Below are 26570 nucleotides of genomic sequence, written 5' to 3' on the forward strand. Positions count from 1 at the left end.
TCTGGTGTTGTGATCGTGGTATTCATTGACCTTTGGGAAGTATTTTGACATGTACATGGGTACCTTGGTCGTGTAGTGCATCTTGTAGACCAGGCCCATTGCAAGTTGCTGTACTCTGTCGTCTACTCTAAGCCATCCTAGGTTGGCAAAGTGGGCAGGGGTGAGGTGGGTTCTAGGAGTCAGGTCAAGCAGTAGTCTGACTAGTTTGTTTTGAGATGTTTGTAATTTGGTTTTTAGTGCCTTTGAGGTGCTTTGGTACCATGAGGTGCAAGCATAGTCGTAGTACCCTTGAATGAGTGCTCCTGCCAGAGTCTTCAGGGTATTCTTGTTTACCAGAGAGGAGATCCGGTACAAGAATCGAGTTCGTTGGTTGACTTTTTTTTATTTCAACCCATCCTCTTTCAACATCTATCTTTTTCTATATTTTACCTTTTTCTTCTTTATGTGGTTTGTTCCCTCTCTCACTCTCTCTTTTTCTCTGGGGGGTGTTCCCTCTCTCCCTCTCTCTCTTTTTCTATTGGAGGTGTTCCCTCTGTCTCTCTCTTATTTTCTCCTGGAGGTGTTCCCTCTCTCTCTTTTCTCTGGGGGGTGTTCCCTCTCTCTCTTTCTCCCTATCTTTTCTCTGGGGGGGTATTCCCCCCCTCTCTCTCATCCTTTTTCTGGGGGGGTTTTCCCCTTCTCTCTTTCTCTCTCTCTGCTTCTCTCTGGGGGATGTTCCCTCTCTCTCTCTGCTTCTCTCTGGGGGGGGGGGTGTTCCCTCCCCCTCTCTCTCTCTGCTTCTCTCTGGGGGGTGTTCTCTCTCTCTCGTTCTCTCTCTCTCTGCTTCTCTCTGGGGGGTGTTCTCTCTCTCTCTCTCTTCTATTCTCTGAGGCTGTGTGACTCACTACCGTCATCCTCTACTCCAGAAAAAAACGAAAACAACAGTGGGTTTTTCTCTTTTCATTTAGAATCAACTTTTCAACTAGAATCATTGTTGTTGTTGCCCCGGGAGACTACCCTGCCCTAGTATCTCAGTGAAGCACACACACACACACACACACACACACACACACACGCACACACACAGGTCAGGTCACACGCACACACACAGGTCGGGTCACACGCACAAGTCACAGAAACACACACTCACTCACTCACAAGTCACACACACACACACATGTACACAAACACACACATACACACACTCACTCACATCACACATGTACATAATGTAGTGAGACGATATATAGATATAATAGATATATAATAGAGATAGATATATATGATATATATGATAGAGATATATATAATAGAGATATATATAATAGTAGTGAATATGACATGAAGAAGAGCAAGGACATGAGGAAGTAAAAACAATGAAGAATCAGATCATGAATCCACGCGTCTTCTTCCCCTTCTTCTTCTGACCTCTCACACAGTTACCACACACACACACACACACACACACTTTCAACTCGCTACTCTAACCCTTTCCAAAGCATAAAACAAGACCAGACCAACCTACTGTAGCTACTGAGAGAGGGGGGGAGAGAGAGAGATAGAGAGAGGGGGGGGGTAGGGAGAGAGAGGGCGAGGGAGAGAGAGAGAGAAAGAAGGAGAGAGAGAAGTCAGTCAGATAGAAAACTGGAGAGCAGGTAGCATTGGAGAGACAGAGAGAGAGAGAGAGAGAGAGAGAGAGAGAGAGAGAGAGAGAGAGAGAGAGAGAGAGAGAGAGAGAGAGGGGGGGGGTAGGGAGAGAGAGGGGGGGTAGGGAGAGAGAGGGCGAGGGAGAGAGAGAGAGAAAGAAGGAGAGAGAGAAGTCAGTCAGATAGAAAACTGGAGAGCAGTTAGCGTTGGAGAGAGAGGGAGAGACAGAGAGAGGGGGGAGTGAGAGACAGAGAGATGCAGAGACAGAGAAGGAGAGACAGAAAGAGGGGGAGGAGAGTGGAGACAAGAGAAAGATGTGGAGAGAAATACAAGCAGTGCAGTTGGCCAGGGGGGAAGGAAGGAATACTGCATAAAAAGGGAGGGGTGGAGTGAGAGACAGAGTGAGAATGAGAGAGTGAGAAAGAAGGGGAGACAGAAAGACGGAGAGAGAGTGGGGTGGCAAATAGACAGAGAGCGAGGGGGAGACAGAGAGAGAGAGAGAGACAGAGACAGAGAGAGTGAGAGAAAGACAGAGAGAGACAGAGAGAGAGGGAGGGGGAGAGAGAGACATAGAGAGAAGGCAGTCAGATAGAACACTGAGAGAGTGGTTAGTGTTGAAGCTGTAACAGGAAATGAGACGAGGAGAAAGGAATTTCAACTGGATCCAAGATGTAGTTTAAAAGGCAGCCAACAACCCAGTTACCCTGACAGTGTGAGTGTGTGTGTGTGTGTGTGTGTGTGTGTGTGTGTGTGTGTGTGTGTGTGTGTGTGTGTGTGTGTGTGTGTGTGTGTGTGTGTGTGTGTGCGTGCGTGCGTGCATGCGTGCGTGCGTGCGTGCGTGCGTGCGTGCGTGCGTGCGTGTGTGTGTGTGAGAAAGAGACTGAGAACAGAGAGAGACTGAGACGAGAGAGACTGAGACGAGAGAGAGAGACAGGGACAGAGAGAGACTGAGAAGAGAGAGAGAGAAAGAGAGAGCAGGGCAGAGACTGAGAAGAGAGAGACCAGGCACAGAGAGCGAGAGAGAGAGAGAGAGAGAGAGAGAGAGAGAGAGAGAGAGAGAGAGAGAGAGAGAGAGAGGCCCGGGTTAATTAATAAAGAGATGGTACCATTATTACTAATGAGTTACATACTGTACTGTACAGTGAGAGCATCAACTGAAAACTCATTTTTAAACTCATGATTGTATTTCCGCTCTGTATTTGATGAACTTTGACAAGTTGTCACACACACATGCATGCACGAAGCACACACATAATCACACACACACACACAGGCCTCCACTGAGGGTGCAGAGTAGAACAAAGTGCTCTCTTGTGTGCGTGTGTGTGTGTGTGTGTGTGTGTGTGTGTGTGTGTGTGTGTGTGTGTGCACGCATGCATGGGCATCCTGTGTCATGTGTGCCTCTCTCTGTTTCTCATAAGCTCCGTCCTCACGATCATCACCACTTAATTAACTACCCTTTGAGTTCATTACTGCCACGCAGCAGTAGCTGCATCCAGGCCACGACACACGCATCTCCGTGACGACACCCTGATGCCACCTATGCGCTCATTGCCACAGCAGAATGAAAGCACACACAGGCTGAGTGGTATTGCACCGTCCTGGTGTGCATGTGCATGTCCACGACGGTCACCCTGTGACTCGAATGGACAGACGGGAGGAATAATCAATTCATGTAGTGATCATGTAGAGAGCATTCTGCCTGGAAACATCACTGCCTGGTTTGGAAACAGCACGGGACAGGACAGGAAGACCCTTCAGAGAGTGGTGCGCTCAGCAGAGTGTACTACGGGTATTGCACTACCACCCCTGCAGGACTTATATAACAGGAGATGCAAATCCAGAGCCTGCAGAATAATGAAAGACCCTCACCACCTCAACAACAGCCTGTTCAAGCTGCTGCGGTCAGGCAAGCGCCTACGCATACACGCAACGAGAACAGAGAGACTACGGCTCAGCTTCTTCCCCCAGGCCATCAGAACACTGAACACTGAACTCTCCACACACAAGTACATATGAGCACACACATACACACACAACACACATGCTGCAATCGCTCACACAGAAACGGTCACTTTAAAACAAAATGGAAAGGACACTTTAAAGGAACGAGAAAAACAAAGGTCACTTTAACACTTTCAGCGCCAGACCTGAGGATTAACTCGCCAGTTATGGGCAAGCTACTTGGAAAATGTAGTAAGCTACACTACCAGTTACTCTCGATTAAATATAGCTCAACTACAACGGAAGCTATCCCCAGAGAAATGTACAAGCAACATGGCAAGAATAGTTGTATTAAATTAATTGATGTTTAACTTGTCCCTGTGTCCAGTCCTTTGACTAGCCCCACCTGTTGATTGTAAACAATGATGCATGTAATTGTATTAACGTTAATGTGTGTTGTAGCTATGTTATACATTGTATTTCGTTGGTTAGCTATTTAGCTAATGTTGATAGCATTGAATAGCATCAACGCTAGATCTTTAATCTTTATTTAGCAGTCCAGTTTCTCCGGACAATAGCGTATAGCGTTTGTTCACGCTACATCACTACTTTTTTTTTTGCTCCACTTTTTCTCCCATTTTTCTATATTTTCTCCCATCCCAATTTCGTATCATACAATTCAACCCTCCCCTGTCACGGACGCTGTTTCTTGCCTCCCACAAGCCGGCTGCAATGTGGACTAAGTCATACATAGCACAAGTCCCCTCCGGTACTTGAGGTAGCAGTCGCATCTTTTCATCTGCGCAGCTCGATCTCTCAGTGGCGAGGAGTAACGCGTGGGAGGCTCACGCTGCCCCCGACACTTCCTGATTCTACTGCGCAGGCGCACCAACCGACCTGTAGGAGTCGCTGTCCACAACGCCCGATCCCCACCCCTCAGTTTCCCACCCCCTAATACGGCCAATGTGTATTAGTATGAACGACCAGCTAAACTGAAAGCAATGTGGAGCGCTGGGCTCGAACAGGCAAGCCCAGCGTCTCCGTCATTCGTGGCGAGCGCCTTGCCCACTACGCCACGTAGCCGCCCCGGCTACATCACTACTTGGGTCTAAAAATAGCTACACTACAAAGAACGCTACTTGGTTCAAAAGGACCGACGCTACCATCGCGCTACTGAGAAATGTAGTACAATGCCCCTCGATGCATGTGCTGTGCCGGATTATGTCGGGGACCCAATGGACACCAATACTGGAAATCGCGATCAGACAATTGGAATATTGTTTTTGGAATACCTCCTAGTAAAGGTAAGGACTATATGACATCAATCCTACTTTGATCCAACCATGATTTCACATCGATTGCAACGATCATATGTAACATACTCCAAAACGTATGACGTTGCTGACGATCAAAGCATCAAAAAACTACCCCCCCCCCCCTTTCATGCATTCATGATGAAACATAATACCTATTATATACCTTTGAATTGGAAATAATAGCGTGTCCAGGCGAGCAACGCCAACGCTTTTAGCAAAATTATACAATATTCACCACGGTATAACACGCAAACGTATACATGAAAAAAAATTCTTTTTCACATGTTGAACGATGGATAGTTGATGTCAAATGAGCCATAGTATTGTCTCCATAGCTATAATATAGAATATAGATATAGCCCTGCAAACACCGCCATGCAACCCTATCTCTTAAAGCGGTGGCCCATTGAGTACAAGGATGGCTTACATCGCTGGCGTCCAAAGTGTTAAGGAAAGAACCGATGTGGTATAGTATAGTTTAGATATAGCAAGTATAGCATAGGGATATAGAGTTCAAAAACTGTATATTGTATAGTAGTGTACATAGGATCCACTGCCTTAAATCTGTAGCTAACAATCTCAGGAATTTTACATGTCTATTATCATGCCCTTTTTATGTATATTTTATTACCTGTTTTTATGTCTATTTTAGGGCGATAAATTTTTTTTATCTAATTTATTACAGGATTTGTAATTAATTAATCTAATTAATCGCATTTTAATCGCATAACCATTTTAGGCCTGATATTCTATATTCTATAATCATATTTCAAATGGCATGTGTCCGGATGGCAGAATTCAGTATCTACAAAACCTTCTGTTTAATCATCTTCCATTTATTCATTTGCTTAGATTTTTCAGGTCTGGTAAATTTTAGCATGGTGTTATTCACAGTCAAAGATAAAAAAAAATTTATTGATATTCTCATTTGGTTCATTACAATTTACTCAAGCCTAGTAACACACAGTATTTCTGACACTGGGAATAGTAATACATTCCCTGAGATCCATAGATGTCCCTAGAATCAGATACCAAGAACATGCAAATGGACCATATTAAAAAAAAGTCTGTAAATGTGTATTCTACGTTCTTATGGAATTAATGAGATTAAAAAATGTTTAAATAAAAAATATATAATATATATTTTTTTTTAAATTGGAGTTAATTTTCATAATGCGATCATTTGCTGTGTAATTAATTAATCTAATTAACACGATAAACTGACAGCCCTAATTATTACACAATCGAAGCGGGCATGGCCACCTGCATTTCACTGTATGCCCTGGTATGTATGTGACAAATAAAACTCTTGAATCTTGAATCTACCCTTTTGCGATAATGGAGAATTCAGACTGCAGAAGTGACTCAGATCTGAACAGTGTGAACCAGCTGTCATATGGATTCTGACCTTTTCAATTCTGATTTGGGCCACTTTCATAAGTGACCCTAAATCAGATACAGGTCTGATTCTTTGCAATGCGACCTCAGTCTGAACAGTCATGCAACTTTTACTCAAGACTTGACATTTGTATATAAAAAAAATAATAATAATAATTTAAAAGATTAAAAAATAAATAAAATTAACATCCATCTTTTTTTATTGTTAATTTTTACTCATGCGGGTCAGTTCAGGAGCGTGACCAGTTCACACTGGAATCTGATATTGGCAATAACAATAAATCAGAATTAAGGCTTGCAGTGTGAACGTAGCCTATGAGTTTTTCTTAGTTTTGTTTTCTATTTCTTTGCGGTTTTGAGTGTGTTATTTCTCCTGGTATTATGTGTGTGCTAATTGAAAAATCTCTGTCAGCTAGTAACTGAGCTCACTCACTCATGGTAAATGGGACTGCATTTATATACCGTAATTTTCGCACTATAAGCCGCACCTGAATATAAGCCGCAGCAGCTAAATTGAATGATGTGTACATATATAAGCCGCACTGGACTATAAGCCGCAGGTGTTTTAATGTTTAATTACCATATGTAATTAGCATTGGGACAAAATACTGTCGGACAAATAACAAGAATTAACTAATTTACAAGTTGTATTAAGTTTAGCAAATAAGGGAACAGATAAATAACATTTCAATGCAGTCAAAAAAGCAATATTTCGATTTTTACATTTTCGGGTTTGGTCACGTCGAGTCACATATAAGCCGTACCGTTATATAAACCGCAGGGTCGAAAAATGGGGGGAAAGGTGCGGCTTATAGTCCAAAAATTACGGTAACTATTTTATCCAAAGCGCTTTACAACTTACGCCTCAAATTCACCCGTTCACACACCGACGGTGGAGGCAACCATGCAAGGTGCCAACCTGCTCATCAGGAGCAGTTAGGGGTTAAGTGTCTTTGATTCAGATTCAAATACTTTATTGCCTATATTTATTGTAACATTATAATAACAGGCATACAGACCCTCACCTGAACCTTTGTTTACAGTTTATTTTTCTAAAATGTTTACATTTCTACTATTACCCTGCCCATACCTGTACCTCCCCTTCCCCCTCCCCCATGGTGCTATGATGCTCACATGTCCCCCAAGGGAATCAATAAAAGAATCTCTGACCTTATCTTATCCTATTCAACTGAATTGGACCGAATATAATGATGCATGGAGAATCTTTTTGTTTGTTTTTGTTATGGAATCAAAGCCCTAATAACTGTAATGGCTATAGCGACGAGGTCACCTGGGCCTCCAGCAGGACAGTGTGAACAAGGTCTACAGGAGCACGCCACACGCCACGCAGTTACTGATCAAACACTCTGTGTCGTTCGCACGGTTTCAGGCTAATGTTCACACTGCAATCTGGGCCTCATGGAAAAATGAGAAAAACAAACATACTTGCACTCATGCACGTGCGCCAAAACACATGCACAGAAACACAGAAGCACACATGCACACAAACACACATACGCACAGTCGCACACACACACACAAACTCATGCACACACACACATACACACACAAACACAACATACATTTTTAGTAAGACAGTGTTTCCTCCTAGTATTTCTGTTACCAGACTGGTGGTACATTTAATTTTTGTCAGCTACTTCCAAATCACCCTGTTCTCACGCCCAGAGCTGGCTGCAGCTTCCAAACTCTTCTTCTACTTCAGTTGCCTGGGTGTTTTTAGATTAGATTCAATTCAAATGTATTGTCATCATACAGCACAAGTACAGTACAACGAAAATAAGTTTGGCATCCAACCAGAGTGCAAATGTAACAATAAAGTGCAGTAGTAATATACAATGTACAGGTGATTCAATTGGGTATAACATATATAAATTAGTACTACTGAGTAATAGTGCTAATCAGATGTACAGAGTAAGTCATACTGGCCAGCAGTATGTATATTGTACTCCGTAACTCTGTTAAATCACACAAGTTGGTTTGACCTCGATGTAAATTCATGAGAGCATTAAAACGCAACTAAATTTAAATGTAATTGTCTTGGGTTTTTCAAATTAATTAATAATTAAAGGTGCTATAGATAACATTCAGCCACTAGGGCGGTCAGGTGGCGTAGCGGAGATTGCCTTCGTCACCAACGCTGGAGACGCTGGGTTCGCGTGTTCGAATCCAGCTCCCGGCATTGTCACCAGCTTGGCTGGCCGTTCACACTAATACAATTGGCAGTATTAGGGGGTGGGGAAAGCTGGCGGTGGGTCCTGGGCGTTGTGGACAGCGACCCCTACAGTTCGGTCGGGGCGCCTGCTCAGCGAGGGTAGGATCTGGAGAGAGGTAGTGCACATGCGTCGGAGGAAAGCATGCGACAGTCTCCGGCCTCTCGGACCAACAGTAGGGGAAAGTGCGCAACAACCAGGAAGGGGGTTGGGAATTGGCTAACGACTAACAGTGGGATGGGAGAAAAATCGGAAAAAGGAGGGGGAAAAAGATAATAATAAAAAAAGAAAAAAACATTCAGCCACTAGTCACACAGTCTGTCTTTTATCCAATCAGATGCATTCCACATGGAGAAATGGGAAGTAGGGAGGGGATACACACACGCAACATTCATTTTGGACCCGCAAATGAGGGAGAAGAGCAATAGTTTTATTCTGCACCTTTCAAAAAGCTTAAATGATTACTCAACATAGGAATTTTATCTATAGCACCTTTAATAAGTTCAGATGCACGTACCAATCAATAAAATAACCGCTGAATGAATCGACGACGTAAATGATCATTAATTTAGAAGCAGTTCTAGTATGAAAGGAGAAGTCCTGTGGGCACTAGGTAGGGTACGACAAGAAGAGTCTTCTGATTCTGTGTGCCCTTTCAGGAAGTGAGTGTAGTGTTTCAAACTCCTGTGGTGACGGCTGAGCTGTAACTCTAGTTCCAGACGCCAGCCATGGAGAGGGGAGGGAGGCTGCTCCATTGGGCCTGAAATTCCTGGTCAGATAAAACGGCAATGCCAACCTGACTCTACATGCACCCTCCCTATCCATTCACAACATTCTCAGAATCCTGTGTGTGTGCTTATTCATTCTCTGCAAACCGCAAGAGGTAGACAGACAGTGAGAGATGCAGAGAGACGTTTAACCCCCGCTCTCCCTCCACACACACACTCGTGCACACGCACACGCGAGGCGCACACAGGCAATGCCAGGCAGATAATGCTATCTACTGTGTGTGAGCACAACAAGAGGAAACTAACTTTCGTACAAGAGTTTCTCTCTCTGTGTGTAGGTGAGTTGACGTTGTGTGTTTCTCTCTCTGTGTGTGTAGGTGTGTTGACATTGTGTGTGTTTCTGTATGTGTGTGTGTGTGTGTGTGTGTGTGTGTGTGTGTGTGTGTGTGTGTGTGTGTGTGTGTGTGTGTGTGTGTGTGTGTGTGTGTGTGTTAGGGGTGGACGGTATAAACGGTATACGGTATAAACGGTATGAATTTGCTCTACGGTATGGATTTTGCCTATACCGTGTAACCGGTAGTGCAGCTCTAAAATAGCAATGACGTCATGTAACCACAGCGCGACTATTTCACTCGCATTTGCCCCTAAAAATAGATAGAATTAGTCATAGATAATAGATATGTGCGAACTGGAAAAAGTTATTTAGGAGGCTTCGCGCAGTGGGCGTGCCAGCCCCTCCCGCACGCATGTAAACACGGGTCGACTAGTAGTCTAGTGGGACGGGACGTCTCCCTGAGCTAACGTTAGCTTAGCTACCGTTACAAAATGACCCAGTCAACTATTCACTTTTAGTTTAATACATGATGAGGCATTGTCTAACCGAACGGTATCTAGTCGGCCAGCTACCGATAGCTCCTGACATCAACAAACGCTCCATCAAGTCTAGTAGAGACTAGTAGACGTGTATGATAGCTCCGTTAGCCGTTAGCTCACGTTAACACAAGTTAGTTCACCGTTCAAAACGAAATGTCCCATTGAACTAAATAATTCACTGAGGCGTTGTATTAACGTTATATATCCGGCTAGCAGTAGCTACAGATAGCTCCTGATATCAATGTCTTATAACACTGATTCGATGCGTATTCGAGCTGAGGGCTTGGGAATGTGATTTAACGTTATACCAATACTAGGGCCCAGCTGCAGCGCCGGTGAATCCTGGCCGTAGCTCGAGGCTACTCGAGTATAGGTCCAGCTGCAGCTCCGGAGAATCCTGGCCGTAGCTAGAGGCTACTAATGTACACACAGACAGTGGAGCTTGTTGCGTGGTGGCGATGTCTCGCAGATAATACAAGTACAAGTCTAATTATATAATATATATATTTTATATAAAAAAAAAAAAAAAATTATATAAAATAAAAAAAAAAAAATTTAATCAAAAACGATGATACCGTGATATATACCGTTACCGTCTATGCTTCAAATTATACCGTGATATAAATTTTAGACCATACCGTCCACCCCTAGTGTGTGTGTACATAACAAGATCACAACATAACTTTAAATCGATTCTGGGTCTTCACTGATCTGATCCATTACTTATGATGAACAACATTGAGTTTGGCATCATTGTAGTCATGTAGATTATTAAGAAAGAAAAGACAAGATATTTTTTATTGATCCCCATGGGGAAACTCACGCGCCATTACCGCCATAGCAGCATGGGGGAGGGGGATGGGAGGTACAGGTATGGGCAGGGTAAGTAGAAAGACATAAATATTGGCAATAATTAGGTCTGAATATGAAAAGACGAGAAAAATAAACAGTGTAAACAAAGGTGCAGCTGATAGGGTCTGTACGCCCCATCGGTTAGAATATACGACGTATATGCCCGATACAACACCGGCATCGCCAAAACCCCGGTCCGTATCGCCTCCTGACCACGCCGTCTCTATCGCTACGACGACCAACGCCGGGTGTTCCAGTGATCGTGTCACCGTCCAACAGGTAAAGGTCACCTGGAGGAAAGTCTGCCTTCCTTCCACAGGATGTCTGAAGGGCACCAGCCAGGACGAGTGGAAACGATTGCCCGGGCCAAGCGTTTATTTACCCCTTATTTACCGTGCGGGCCGGGCCTGGCGGCAGACCCACCCCTGTTCCTGGTACTGCGGCCCGGCAGGAGGGTACGTGACGAGGGGGGGGACCGGTCCGGGCCTCCTGTACCCAGCCCGGATTATTATTCCACCAGCCTGAGGGAGCCGGGACCCAAAACACGGCCAGCGTCTCAACAGTCAACAGACGTGTTTAGGGCACGCCGTTTCCCAGAGAGCGCAGGGCCTTCCAGGAGGAGAGGGGGCACATGCCAAAGGCACGCCAACACGAGCGAGCGAGAGAGAGAAACCCCATTGTCTCTCGACCAACACACCCGTAGCTCCACGTTTGCACTTGGAAGCTTTTGTCCGACTCGCCGAACGGGATTAGAACCGCGGCCTCTAACAGGAAATAAATGTAATCCTGAAGCCAGGAGAGCACACGAGTCCTCTGTTCACATCGGCGGACTGTAAACATTCCTCCCCCCCCTTCACCCCTCCCTTTTCTGCGTCTCCGATTCAGTCTCGACAGGGGGAAGTTTGGAAACCACTGTTGGCCAGCTGCCAAGGGAAGGGGGGGGGGGCCTCTGTCACTGGAAACCCAACGTCCTTCTCTGGCTGCCCAGTACCCCCCATCCCTCCACTCCTGTAACACTCAAAACCGTTACGCTATTCCTTTTATTCACACCCTTTGATCACAGAATCAAGTTTCGAATTTTGATGTGCAGTATGTCGGCTCTAAACGATGAGTCTGCCCAGGTTTTATTTCCCAGTGTAGCGACAGAAACCGCCAAAGTTGTGTGGGTGTAGGGCTGAATATTAAAGGAACACGCCAACATTATGGGTAATGCACTTACCATCCTCTCCAGAGTCAGACAAGAAGATAGATACCGATTTCCTCCCTGTGCGCTCAGTAGAAAACTATCCGCCTGCGAGCTAGCCTAGCTTAGCACGAATGAGTGGACGTGGATACGGACCACTAAGCCAAGCTTAAAACTAGGGATGTCCGATATTGGCATTAAAATGTGATATTGGAAAATATCGGTATCGGTTCATTCCACAACAAGTTTAAGTTTAAGTTTATTTGGATCCCCATTAGCCACAGCAGTGCTGGGGCTATTCTTCCTGGGGTCCATAACACGTAAAATACAGTTACAGACTTATACACTCACAACATTCACATGTCATACAGACAATTAAAACAACAATAAAAACCCTTATACACTCACAACATTTACATGTCATACAGACAATTAAAACAACAATAAAAACCCTAATCAAATTCATAATACAATATAAAAATATATACTCCTTATGAATGAATTCATAATACAATACAATAATACCTACTCATAATTAATTCATAATACAATACAGCATAATATACTATTTAGCTTTTACATACATTATCTATGTTCATATCAGCCAATTATACAATATTTTAATAATATATCCCTATCAGACACATGCCTTTTCATCCATATATACCTATCTCTTTATCAGACACATACATTTTCATTTACGTACACACTATCTATTAGGGAATGTCAATTTCTTTGGTTGAAAATGTTGTTATGACAAGAGATATGTAATGTTAATTACCTGAAATTATTCCGTTTTTGGGGGGGGGAAAACCCTGCATATATCGGTATCGGTTGATATCGGTTGATATCGGTATCGGAAATTAAGAGTTGGACAATATCGGTATATCGCCGGTATCGGTAAAAAAGCCAATATCGAGCATCCCTACTTAAAACTATGGGAGAGGTGACTTCCGGTTTTGAGATGGGTGGATAGGAGAACACTGAACACTGAAACACTGAGGCTCTGAAAGTGCGCACATCAGCATACAACACCGGGCTGGTGACAGGCAACATGGAAGAACACAAGATGGCAAGATACAACGTCAGGAGAGCAGTAATAGAGGCAAAACGGCGTTACAGGGATAAAGTTGAACTTCAGTTTGAACAGGCTGACTCTAGAGGCATGTGGCAGGGCCTCAGAACAATGACAGACTACAAAGGAACCCCCCTCAAACTGAACAGTGACATCTCCTTAGCAAATGATCTCAACTCCTTCTATGCGAGGTTTGAGGCTGTGAATAACAACACCAGCCTACAAACCACGGCAATGGGGGGGGGGGGGGTCTGCTGATGGAGACTCAGTGTTCAGGGTAACAGAGCATGAGGTGAGACGGATCTTTAAAAAAGTGGATATCAGGAAGGCAGCAGGACCGGACGGCATCCCCGGCCGCGTCCTAAAAGTCTGTGCCGACCAACTGGCCCCGGTATTCACTGACATCTTCAACCTGTCCTTGGAACAGGCTGTCATCCCCACCTGTCTGAAGAAGTCCACCATCATCCCTGTACCCAAAAAATCTACGCCCGCTTGCCTCAACGACTACCGCCCTGTAGCCCTCACCTCCATAGCCATGAAGTGCTTTGAGAAGCTAGTGAAGGGCTACATCTGTTCCTCCCTCCCCATCAACCTGGACCCTCTGCAATTTGCATATCGCCCCAACAGGTCCACGGAGGACGCCATAGCCCATGTGCTGCACACAGCAGCATCACATCTGGACAAGAGGCAGGGGAACTATGTGAGAATGCTGTTCATCGACTACAGCTCAGCATTCAATACCATAGTCCCCTCCAAACTCATAGCCAAGCTCAGGGACCTGGGCTTGAACTATGACCTGTGCCAGTGGGTCTTGGACTTCCTGACGGGCAGACCCCAGGTGGTAAGAGCCGGCAACTGCACCTCCTCATCCATCACGCTCAACATAGGGGCCCCCCAGGGCTGTGTTCTGAGCCCCCTCCTCTACTCCCTGTACACACATGACTGCGTAGCACAGCGGAACAACAACACCATCATCAAATTTGCTGATGACACAGTAGTGGTGGGCCTGATCTCTGCCAACGACGAAAGGGCCTACCTGGAAGAGGTAGAGAACCTGTCACAGTGGTGCCAGGAGAACTGCCTCTCCCTGAACGTCAGCAAAACAAAAGAGATGATTGTGGACTTCAGGAGGGCGGGGGTCAAGGACTACAGCCCCCTCAGCATCGACGGGGCACCGGTTGAGAGAGTGAACAGTTTCAAGTACCTCGGAGCCCACATATCCGAGGACTTGACATGGACCACACACATTGACAGTGTTGTGAAGAAGGCACGACAACGCCTCTACTTCCTCAGGCGCCTAAGGAAGTTCCAAGTCAGTCAGAAGATCCTTAGGAACTTCTACTCATGTACAATAGAGAGCATCCTGACCGGCAACATCACCTCCTGGTTTGGGAATAGCACTGCACAAGACCGTAGCAGACTACAAAGAGTGACACGTTCAGCCGAACGCACAATTGAAGGGGGGCTTCCCACCCTCCAGAACATTTACAACAAGCGGTGCAAGGGGAAGGCTAAGAGAATTATTAAGGACTCGAGCCACCCGAACAACTGCCTCTTTGAACTGCTGCCGTCAGGCAAGCGATACCGAAGTCTTAAGGCGAGCACAGAAAGACTCAGAAGGAGCTTCTATCCCCAGGCCATCAGGCTGCTAAACGAACAATAATCGCTAAACGAACAATAATCACTATGCAACAACCATCAAATGCACACAGCACACACACCCACACGCACACACTCACTCAAACAAACAACACACTGCAGCACCCACTCTCCACACTTTAGATCACACAAACACACTTACACTTTATATTTATTGATAAAGGATTTGCACTACAACTCGTACACCTACTGTGAATTGTACCTAAACTGCACCTCGTCCATTTATGCCTTGCACTATATAGTATTGTATATTAGTACACTGCACAGTATTGTATATTGTATGGTAACTACGTCTACGAACATTGTACATATGTCTAAACTGAACACTGTGACCTCTTTTTTTACTTCTAATCTTTACTATGTTTTTATTTCATACTTATCTTGTCATGCACAGTCTCTGGAGCGCAACAGTAAGAAGCATTTTGTACAAAAGTATTCTGTACCTCTGTATGACAACTATTAAAGAAACTTGAAACTTGAACTTGAAACTTGAAACTCTCCACGCACAAGCACACATGAGCACACACACAACACACACACTGTACACGCTCACACACTAGCAGCCACTTTAACATGAGCACACACACACTCATGCTGCACATGCTCACACTTATGGACACTTTACAGAAGGAAAGGTCACTTTAAGAATAGTATAGTAGAGCTTGAGATTGTATAATATAGCATTGTATAGCAGTGTACATAAAGACCCAGTGCCTCATCCGTAGCTAACAGTGTACTGCACTACCACAGGACCTAGCATGTCCTACCATGCTCTGTAAATAACTCATGTACAGATACCGATATGCCCTACTTTGTTTACTTGTTTATTGCACAATGTCGCTCTTTCTTTCTTCTTTCTTTCTTCTTATATATTATTACTATTGTATTATGCACATTGTTGCGGGCAAGACCCCCGGCATTTCACTGTATACACATGTATGCCGTGACAAATAAAACTCTTGTATCTTGTATCTTGTATCGGAGGGGCTGTATGTCGGAACACAAACATACAAACTACTCCTCATGGAGTTTACCCTCCCAGCTCCCTAGTCAGCGTAATTACAACCCGCCCCCATGTCCGAACACAAGCAGATCATTGTCCGCAGAATTCACACAGCGTGAGAGTGGGCGTATCGTAGGGCTGGGCGATTAATCGATATTATCGATTCATTCGAATGAATGATTTAGGACGATTTTGAAAAAAACGAAATCAATTTTCACAAAAAAATTTAAGTCACCTTTTATTTTACAAAAAGTGATGTTTGGTGAAAGTTAGATTTGCACTTTATTAATCCCAATAGGGAAATTAATTCTTGTTTGATGATCAATAGGCACCTTTTATTTGTTTTAAGTGAAGTTTGGTGAAAAAGCAAGTTATTGCACTATTAATCCCAATAGGGACATTCATCTTTGATCAAGAGATATTATATATCTTTTTTTTAAGTGAAGATTGGTGAAAGTTAGGTTTGCACTTCAATCCCAATAGCAATAGGGACATTCATCTTGGTTTGATAATTTTTTGTGTCAAATAAAAACAAAGGTTATTTGAATGATTTCCTTGGCGTTTGTTTTTTCAAGAGAAAGAAATCGATTAAAATCGAAAATCGGATTTAAAAAATAATAATCTGGGATTTTATTTTTAGGCCATATCGCCCAGCCCTAGCGTATCGATTAATATATAAATTAACCATGTTCCATACACAACGGCGTTGCACACAGATGGCCGTTTCCCACTGGTAGTTAAATGAAAACGCCATATGTCAGAACCCGTCTGCCCCGGAGAATCGCACGCTGTGTGCCACATGTCCGAAAAGGCAACCCCCGTGCAATGCCCGCACCCGATTTGCCGCGCATTGTCCCGAGTGCGTGTCCGAAAGGGGCTCATCTTCCTGTCTGACTCTGGAGAAGACGGTGAGCGCATTTCCCATAATGTTGCTGTGTTCCTTAACTCATTCAGAGCCACGCCCCTTTGACCATATTAGGGCTAGCGTGCCAACACTGAAGTCAATGGGAGGACGGGGGAAATTTGCGAATGCTTAAACTATATCTTAAATTATGGCTATGGGTCTAAAACACCCCTCGCTTATCAATGACTTGCTTGCAGTCAACATGTACGAAACGGATTGTTTTTTCATTGGTACATTTTAGTTTTATACTGTTTTGAATAGGAGTATAGTTTTGGAGATGTCTAGTAATTCCAGAGAAATTCCGCGATAATAGCTCTTTAGTGGAATACACAAAACACGTTGTCATTTTTCGGCTGATTTATTAATCGTTTTCAAATAAATGCTAGATTATCGATAGTATGTGTACGTATTGCACGCTAGAGAAGCGGGCTGAAAAAACGATTATCCATGCCGTGGTCAGCGCTAACCTTACGCACACACACACACTGCGATGGCGGAGAAAAAAAATCTGATTAACCCAAGACTGGTAAAATAGAGTCCTTACCTCACATCAGATTCTGCAAAAAGATTAATCAAATTCCTGATCGCCATTCCAAATATTGATCGTGTTTATTGATCCAACGTTATAGCACCAAAACACATAATCGACGCTGCTCCGAGCCTCCCCAGTGAATGTGGTAACAGCTACTGCTTGCCCGAGAAGGGAAACCCCGGGACCGGAGTTTTTTTCTGATGCACAGTCCCACCCAATCCAATGATGTGCAATACAGCAGCTTCAAGTACCTGGGGGTCCACATCTCAGAGGACCTGACATGGTCAACACACATAGACACAGTAGTAAAGAAAGCGAAGCAGCGCCTCTACCACCTGAGACAGTTAAGGAAGTTCAGAGTATCGGGGAAGATACTCCAGTCCTTCTACTCAGGAGCTGTAGAGAGCATCTTGACCGGAAACATCACTGCCTGGTATGGGAACAGCACGGCACAGGACAAGAAGGCCCTACAGAGAGTGGTGCGCTCAGCCGAGCGTACCACGGGTATTGCGCTACCTCCCCTGCAGGCTCTATACAACAAGAGGTGCAAATCCAGAGCCTGCAGGATAATGAAAGACCCCCACCACCCCAATAACAGCCTGTTCCAGCTGCTGAGGTCAGGCAGACGCCTGCGAACTCCAGCTACTAGGACGGAGAGGCTTAGGCTAAGCTTCTTCCCCCAGGCCATCAGAGCCTTGAACAATGAACATTGAGAGACACAGAAACTGAACTATCCACACACAAGCACATACACGACACGCACGCTGAGCACGCTCACACACTAGCAGCCACTTTAACACTCATGCCGCACACACGCACACTTATGGCCAGAGGAAAGGCCACTTAAAGTAGTATAGCATCAGGAACAGTGTATTGCACTACTAAAGCTACCTAGCATGTCCTATATGCTCTGTAAATACTAATGTACAGATACCGAGATGGCACACCATGTACCTGTTTATTGCACTGTTTTATTGGATTCTATTAATATGTTGTACCACTGTATTTTATTGGATTCTATTATATGTTGTACCACTGTATTGCACATCGTCGCGGGCAAGACCAGCCGCATTTCATTGTATACCTGTATGCCGTGACAATTAAAACTCTTGACTTGACTTGACTACCATCCGGGAGACGATAGGCGGCGGTATTTGCCCTTTTCGAGCTCAGACCCATTCCCAATGATAACGTCAGGCTGGATGGATGAAAATGAATGGATATTGCTAATAAAAGAAATAACGATTAAAACCCGAGTTTTCTTGGGTCTTGGCACTCAACGCATGGCGAGTTACGACTAATCTCGTGGTTGGCGCTGAATGGGTTAAGGTCTGCAATTGTGGATCCACTCAAAGCGAGGGATATTCACTACAACGTTGTCAACTTGTTTATATATATATGTACATATCATAAAAAAAAATTGTTAACACTTTGATCGCCATGGGTTAAATTCATAATTTACCATCCCTCGCCATCTCTATTTGTCTATGGAGAAGTTCCCCTTCTTTGCAGGGCTATAACTTTTTAAATTCTATTGCTAAATTGCCATTATTATGGCCCATTCAATGTCCTATATGTATTGTTCAGGGTGTAGCAACGTTAAACTTTTTCATTCAGATATTCATACTAAAATATGGTCTAAAGTATAAGTATGTTTTTATCGTTTTCTTCAGAACGTGATTTATAGCCCTAAATGCATTATATTGATGATCAAATACAGTTTGGTAGGAATCTGTGCGAGATAAAAAATTTCAACTGGATGTGCTTCTAGGAGTTACTACATATCATCTGATGATGACCGGATGGGCGGGGGATCGTTTATAATTCCGTGGGCAGCGTTAGATGATTCATCCAGAGTGGGTCATATGTTCATCATAGCAGTTTATATGGAACACGTTAGAATATAACGCTGAATCTTACCATGGCTTCCTCGCGCCGCTGGCAGATGAGCGTGGAACAGAATTTTTTCTATTATGGGATGGAGAAATGCCCGATCCATTTCCAGGTTGTATAATAGTATATACGTCCAAATCATGTTGTTTTTTCGAGTTATTTGCACCGATCAATGTTCACTGTGTCAAGACGGAGTCTATCTAACGATAGCGAGTGCCCGGACCACATATGGATGAGCACTACCGGTTCAAAGGGTCATTTTCGGTTGGCGATCTGCCGATCGGCCAGCAGATGGCGCTCTTGAACCGCTAGAGAGTTGAGTGGAGCTTTGCAGTGTGTCTCAGGGCTCCGGAGGGGAAATATGAATTCGATCACAGATTTTTGAAATATTGACATCAAAGACGAGTTACGGCGTCTTCGGCAGAATGAGCATGGCTAGGAATGACGTCTTAACTCGTCCACGGCGATCATAGTGTTAATCTAAAAAGTGTTACATGCAGCACTATTAGGAAGATTTTGGGATAAAATCTAAATATACACTTCTCAATTAAAAAGCCCCACACTAACTGTAATACAATAAAATATATTAAAAATATGTAATTTGCACTGGAAAAAACAAATACCGTCAAATATAGTTGTACCGTGGAAAATAAGAAAAGATATTGTGATATCACATGTTGACCGCATCCCCCAGCCCTACGCAGGTGTATTGTTGATCACTGAGTCCCAGCTCAGCTGAACCAAAGAGGACCCGCCCCTTCTCTCTGAGCTATGACAGAGCCATAGAGTCACTGACAGACTAACCACAGCCTGCTGCTGTATGAAACACTACTTGCCTCTCTCTCTCTCTCTCTCTCTCTCTCTCTCTCTCTCTCTCTCTCTCCTCTCTCTCTCTCTCTCTCTCTCTCTCTCTCTCTCTCTCTCTCTCTCTCTCTCTCTCTCTCTCTCTCTCTCTCTCTCTCTCTCCTCTCTCTCTCTCTCTCTCTCTCTCTCTCTCTCTCTCTCTCTCTCTCTCTCTCTCTCTCTCTCTCTCTCTCTCTCTCTCTCTCTCTCTCTCTCTCTCTCTCTCTCTCTCTCTCTCTCTCTCTCTCTCTCTCTCCTCTCTCCTCTCTCTCTCTCAAAGTCCATCTGGTTTGCATTAGCTTGTTGCCATGCAGGAAAAAACACAATTCTTTTGTAGTCTATTCCAGCCAATCGGGAAGTGAATTGGGGGTAGTTTCCTGTTTCCTGTGTTGTACCGGATGACGCGGCTCAGGGCCCAGTAGCCCCGTTTCAGTTTCCGAAATACGCGTCTTCCTTCAGGAAACTGAAGGGAACCATCACCACCCCCCCCCCCATCTCCTCACCCCCAGTCTCCTCCCCTTCTCCTCATACAAATATGTGGCAGATTTTCAACTCCCAAGTTATCTGCCAAGCGACTGCAGTCACATGCTGAAGGACCTCCTCCAGTCGTCGCTTTGATGCAAACAATGTGATGCGAGGGTCACACAGACCAGACAGTAGATGCACCGTAGAGGGATCTGACAGACTGAATAGACATGGGATGGGCATCGATTTTAGAATATTCTAATAGTCCTTACATATATATTTTTTTAATGGGTAGTTTATACGAATATCGTTTAGTCTCAAAAAATATATTTGCCCATGTTTTTAACGGCAACTACACTGTGTAGTGTATTGAGAGGGGACCCCCTATTAACTGTTACACTACGAACGGCATGCTGGGTACAGCTTGCGAGCTAGCCAGGTACCATAACAGTCTATTAACAGCTGGGAGAACAGAAAAGAAAGATGAAGAAAGAGAGACCAGAGATGTTAAATAGTTTTGTACGTATTTCAAGCATCAGGGATGTAATGTTTAGAATGAATACTAGTGTTAGCTGTTAGCAATGACAGCAGCCAGCTAGCTTGCTTATTTGATTATGTCACGTTCGCTATTAAGTAAAAACAAAATCATATGTTAATGTATGTGTGGGGGGTTCGATTAGTATTCAAATAGTTCCCAGTGTATGTGTGTATATATATATATTATATATATATAGTATATATTCTCTGAAGAAACAGTTGAACCTGCCATTGTATGCATCGACATGTTGTGTACGATGCACAGAAAACTTTGCTTGTGTTGGACAAGTGGCATAAATGTGCACGGCTAGCGAAAGTACCTCAACACTCACCCGCCGTTATCATTTCGAAATCTGCCCGGCAGGGCGGCTGATTGGCGCAGCTCTCGGCGTTGCTACCGGCTAGCCGACCGTTCATACTAACACAATTGGCAAGTGTTAGAGGGTGGGAAAGCCGGTGGGTGGGGATTTGACGTTGTGGACAGCGACGGTTTGGTGACGCCGGTGCGACGGAAGCAGGAAGTGTCGGGGGCAGCGTGAGCCTCCCACGCGTTACTCCTCGCCACTGAGAGTTCGAGCTGCTGCGGTGAAAAGATGCGACAGGCTGCCTCCTCGTGTACCGGAGGGGACACGTGATGCAAGGCTTCTGTCCTCACTACAACCGACCTGTGGGAGGCATAGTCTAGCAACGTTCAAGACATGGGAGGGAAGAATTGGATAATACAAAATTGGGATGGGAGAAAAATAGAAAATGGGTAGAAAAAGTGGATACAAAAAATGTATAATCTGCCCGGCAGCACATATGTTATACGTCACACTAGACGCAGACAATGTTGTGTTATGCGTTATGGCACGAACAAACCAAACGCGGGACGCGGGCGTGAGGCAGGCAAGCCATCAGGGTTTCACTTTCTCTCCCATGTTAACGGGCGTCGCTGTTCGCGGGCGGGAAGCAAATTTTTTCCGCTTCGGTTGGAATTTGAGGTGTGCGCCGCGCGCATTTTCACAGAAATACACTCAATATCTGCATTATTACGACACATATAGATGTTGTTCAACCAGCTAATGTGTCTGTATCTTTCCCAATACAAATAAACCACACTATACTTTTTCAGGAGTACAGTCACACTGATTTCATCATTCTAAAATGAATTCTAATATTCTAATTAATGAGATAATAATGGGTTATACATGCGAAATGGACAATTACAGAATAGAACACTGGAACTGGAAATCTTTCAAAAAAATCTTCAAACGAGGACTGACTTTGCATATAGACTAGGCATTTACAGCTGTTCCAATGTAAATGTGCGCTGTGGACGGCGACGCGAGTTGTTCTCGCACGAAACCCGCGCGCGCCTCTGGTTCAGGAACCCCAGCATGCTATTGAAAATCACAGACAGGGACGACAGCAAAGCCGGCATAATGAGGAGTCTTCTTTATGGCAATATGGCCAGGATCTCTGTTAAAAAGGCGCTTTAGACTACAGGATGACAGCGGTGCAGGAGAACACACAGGACTTGATCTGAAAGGTAATGATGATTGGGCAAGGCGCTCACCACCAATGCAGGAGACGCTGGGTTCGAGCCCAGCTCTCCGCATTGCTATCAGCTTGGCTGGTCGTTCATACTAATACAATTGGCAGTATTAGGGGGTGGGAAGCTGATGAGTGGGGATCGGACGTTGTGGACAGCGACTCCTACAGGTCGGTTGGTGCGCCTGCGCAGCAGAATCAGGAAGCGACGGGAGCGGCGTGCCCTCCAAAACGCAGACCCCCGCCGCTGAGAGATCGAGCTGTGCAGGTGAAAAGATGCGACGGCTGCCTCCTCGAGTACCGGAGGGGACACGTGATGTAAGGCTTCGTCCACATTGCAGCCGGCTTGTGGGAGGCATGGCCTAACAACGTTCGAGACAGGGGAGGGTAGAATTGGACAATACGAAATTGGGATGGGAGAAAATAGAAAAAAATGGGAGAAAAAGTAGATTAAAAAAAAAAGGGTAATGATGATTATTTTAGGCTCATTTCACTTTTAACTACTGCAACCCAAATTGACTGGATACGAGACTGATAATTATGGTGATGGTGACTGTAAATCTGCATAATCTCCACATATTCACAGCATGCATTCATTAAAACACAGGCACACACACAGAGTGTGGGGGTAGGGGCCCGGCAGTCAGAAGGCATGTTCTGGGTGTTAGGGAGCTTCCTTGTTGCAGGACATATTAAAGGAACACACCAACATTATGGGAAATGCGCTTACCGTCTTCTCCAGAGTCAGACAAGAAGACAGATACCAATTCCCTCGGTGTGTTCAGCAGAAAGCTATCCGGCTGCAAGCTAGCCTAGCTTAGCACAAATGAATGGACTCTGTCTGACTCTGGAGAAGATGATGAGCAGATATCCAATAATGTTAGTGTGTTCCTTTAAGCTTATAATATTATCCTATTAGGCTATAATATGGTGAATCTAATTGCTTAATCATGAACGATACCCGTCCAACTGATCCGTGGGCTATATATAGTTGATGTGACAGCAGAGATATAGCCTAACACCATGACTTATAGCTGATGTAATAAATAATCAAAGGCTTGCATTGCATCTCAATGTTAGGACACTGAGGACCGGGTCTGAAACATGTTGAATATTCTGGTCTTCAGTCATTTCAATAGAATAACCTCTTCTAGGTTGTTTACTTTTACTCATACTCATTATTCAGATTCAAATGATTTGCTGCTTATATTTTATTGTAACGTATAAGCGATAGGGCATACAGACCCTCACCTGCACCTTTGTTTACACTGTTTATTTTTCTCGTATTTTTTTATTCAGATCTAATTGTATTGCCTATATTCATGTATTTCTACTATTACCCTGCCCATACCCTCCCCCAAGGGGATCAATAAAGGAATATGTTAATATCTCATCAGATGGACAGTGGCTCTGGCAGTATTGATATCTCCCTGTGGGTGGTCTGTGTTCCGTGAAGAGCTCAACCTGCATGACACTAGGGTTCGCTCCCTGTGTGAAGATCATCTTTTGTCGCACTGGTTGAATGATGTGTTGTTGTTTCAGAGCAGCTGTAAAGCTCAGACCCGTGGTTGGGGAACGGTAGAGTTCACGTCGGCTGAAGGAAGGGCCACTGGGTTATCTGGCCTCCGGAATGCCCACTCTGCCTGGTGGCATCGCCGCACCGCTCAGTCTGTTGGTTGTCATTTTGTTGTCTTGTTTGCAATCAAAACAACCACGGCGGGGATCATTTCATGCCAGGCGATGGCCTTTATAGACGAACACATTACCGTGATGTTAATCAGAGCAGAGGACAGCGGTTAAAACAAATTGAGATCCAGATCTGTAGACTATTCCCTGGCCATTCGAGAGGTTAGTACAGTAAGTAGCGTTGTGCCCTGATTGTTTCAAGTCACATTGATGAATAATAAATCAGAACCGGAGCATTAGCCAAACAAATGCATTGCAATTCCCCCAAATGTATAGGGGGCAATGGCTATGTGCGTCATGGGCCTGTTCCGTAACAGTGTTTATTGTCAAAGGGGGTCACATTGATTGATTGAAAACTTTATTAACAGATTGCAGAATGGGTACAGTAGGCCTACAGTACAATACATACAATTGTTAAGGGGATGCAGACCAGAGAAAGACTTTCGTCTTGTTTACATCAGGGTCCCCCATTTTCAATTCATCCTAGGCCTATTAATATACATACATTAATATGTCTGTCTAGACGTCCACCCCAACATTGCATTGCGTTTGTTATAAAGGATATAATTATATACAGAGAGAAAGGGGGGCAGAGTCTATACTGGATGAATGGATCTGTCTTCGCAACTATAGTCTAGGTTTGTTCGAATTGGACGCGGCGGGGAAAGTGTCCCTGCAGGCCATCTGGACGTGCAGCTGTGCCCGTCTCTACCCAACAACAGCCCTGCAGGCTGCAGCTTCCAAATCCATTGCCCCTTGTCACCAGACATTAACAGATTAAATTTTTTGCTTCGCCATTATTATTACAATTTGTCATAATTTCATCGGCATGTTATATCTGAGCTGAATTATTATTATTATTATATAATATGATGATTATTATACCATTTCGTAGCCTAGTCTATCCGCAGAAAAGAGGAACGTGTGGTTTAAATAACTATAATAAGAAGGATCTGAATGGACGCGCAGCTCCCCCCCCCCTACTTGTTCCGTTAATGTAAAGCCATCAATATACGGCGGGCTGTGGGGGGGGGATTCGTCTGCCTCTCTGTCTGTGTGTCGCTCACCTATTTTGATTTTAACGCTCTGGAAAACTCGGAGACCCTCCTCTTCCACCGCCATTCTTGCCCCCCGGTCTCAGTGCGCCTTTCTCGGTGCTGAACGAAGGCGATCCTCCACGACGAACAGTTCCACGGCCCTTTTCCAGCAGCGCGAGTGTATTCCAGGCGTTTTAAACATCTATGCTCCGTCCCAGATAGCGAGCATTCTCCTCCTCCGTCCCCGATCACTGCTACTGGCGGCCTGCCTGGGAGCAACTCTCCAACCCGTCCAGCAGACACTGGCAGTGGGGGCGGGGTTTCAATGCACCGCACCGCCCCTCTCTCTCTCCACACTCCGAGTCAGAATGCAAACGTCACATTAGGAGGATATGGCTTGAATCTTGAATGTGTTTTTCGGCAGCACATGATCACAATCTACCAAATGGTTTTAATCGTTTTTTTTCTTTTAATTCAGATGTTCATTCATATGCTACACGTCAGTCCAGGGACCTGCATATACCTTATTGTGGTACTTCACTTAGGAAGTTCTCAGGACAGTAGGTAGAGGGTCCAATCTTTGGAATGCAGCTGATCCTATGCTGAGGAAATCTCCATCTCTGCTTATTTTTAAAGCAAACTACAAAAAAAAATCTCATATCCAAAAGTAGTAGATAGGTCACACATGTAGGTATGCATTTGGTTATGGGTGTGGGTAGGTTTGTAGGCAGGTGGGTGGGTTATATATTATTATGTACGCAGTATACAGTATGTATGTACTGTGTGTATGTATGTTTGTATTAACACGTATCTTTTGAATGTATTCTGGTATTTTATAATATGCATATTTTTGTATGTTTGATTTTATAAAACAGGGGACGTTCTTGATAAGCCTCTAGGCTTCTAACTTCTCCTTCACAATCGTTATAATTTATTATGTATTGTTTTTACTTCTGTTTAACTGTGTTAATAAACAAACAAACAAACAAACAAACAAACAAACATGAAACCAGGTTGTCAGGAGCACACAGAGCGAACAAAACTGTTCATATTATGTTGGTTTGAAAAACATTACTGACTAGAGAAAAAGGTTTGGTCAAGTCCCAAGAGATAAAAGTAGGGTTATAGCCTTCTCTGCCATAATCCCGTTGCAGGTTAGTCAGATCATATTGCCTTCTCTGCTGCTGTTTAGAGACCCCCCCCCCCTGGGCAATTTGACGCAAAGTAAAGATTTACAAAGACTTATCATCTC

At 44.4% G+C, this 26570-nt stretch overlaps 1 protein-coding gene across 1 annotated transcript in view; it reads right to left on the reverse strand.

The window, feature by feature from the left end:
• The window catches only part of rasa3 (RAS p21 protein activator 3), a 155065-nt gene extending 129499 nt beyond the window's left edge, over positions 1-25566 (reverse strand). Inside the window, 1 exon segment of the mRNA XM_084309178.1 lies at positions 25349-25566. Coding sequence (XP_084165304.1) covers positions 25349-25403 — 55 coding nt within the window. The 5' untranslated portion in view covers positions 25404-25566.
• Positions 25567-26570: the final 1004 nt, after the last annotated feature.

The sequence above is a fragment of the Notolepis coatsorum genome (assembly GCF_963971535.1).
Source record: "Notolepis coatsorum genome assembly, chromosome: 2".
NCBI lineage: Eukaryota > Metazoa > Chordata > Actinopteri > Aulopiformes > Paralepididae > Notolepis > Notolepis coatsorum.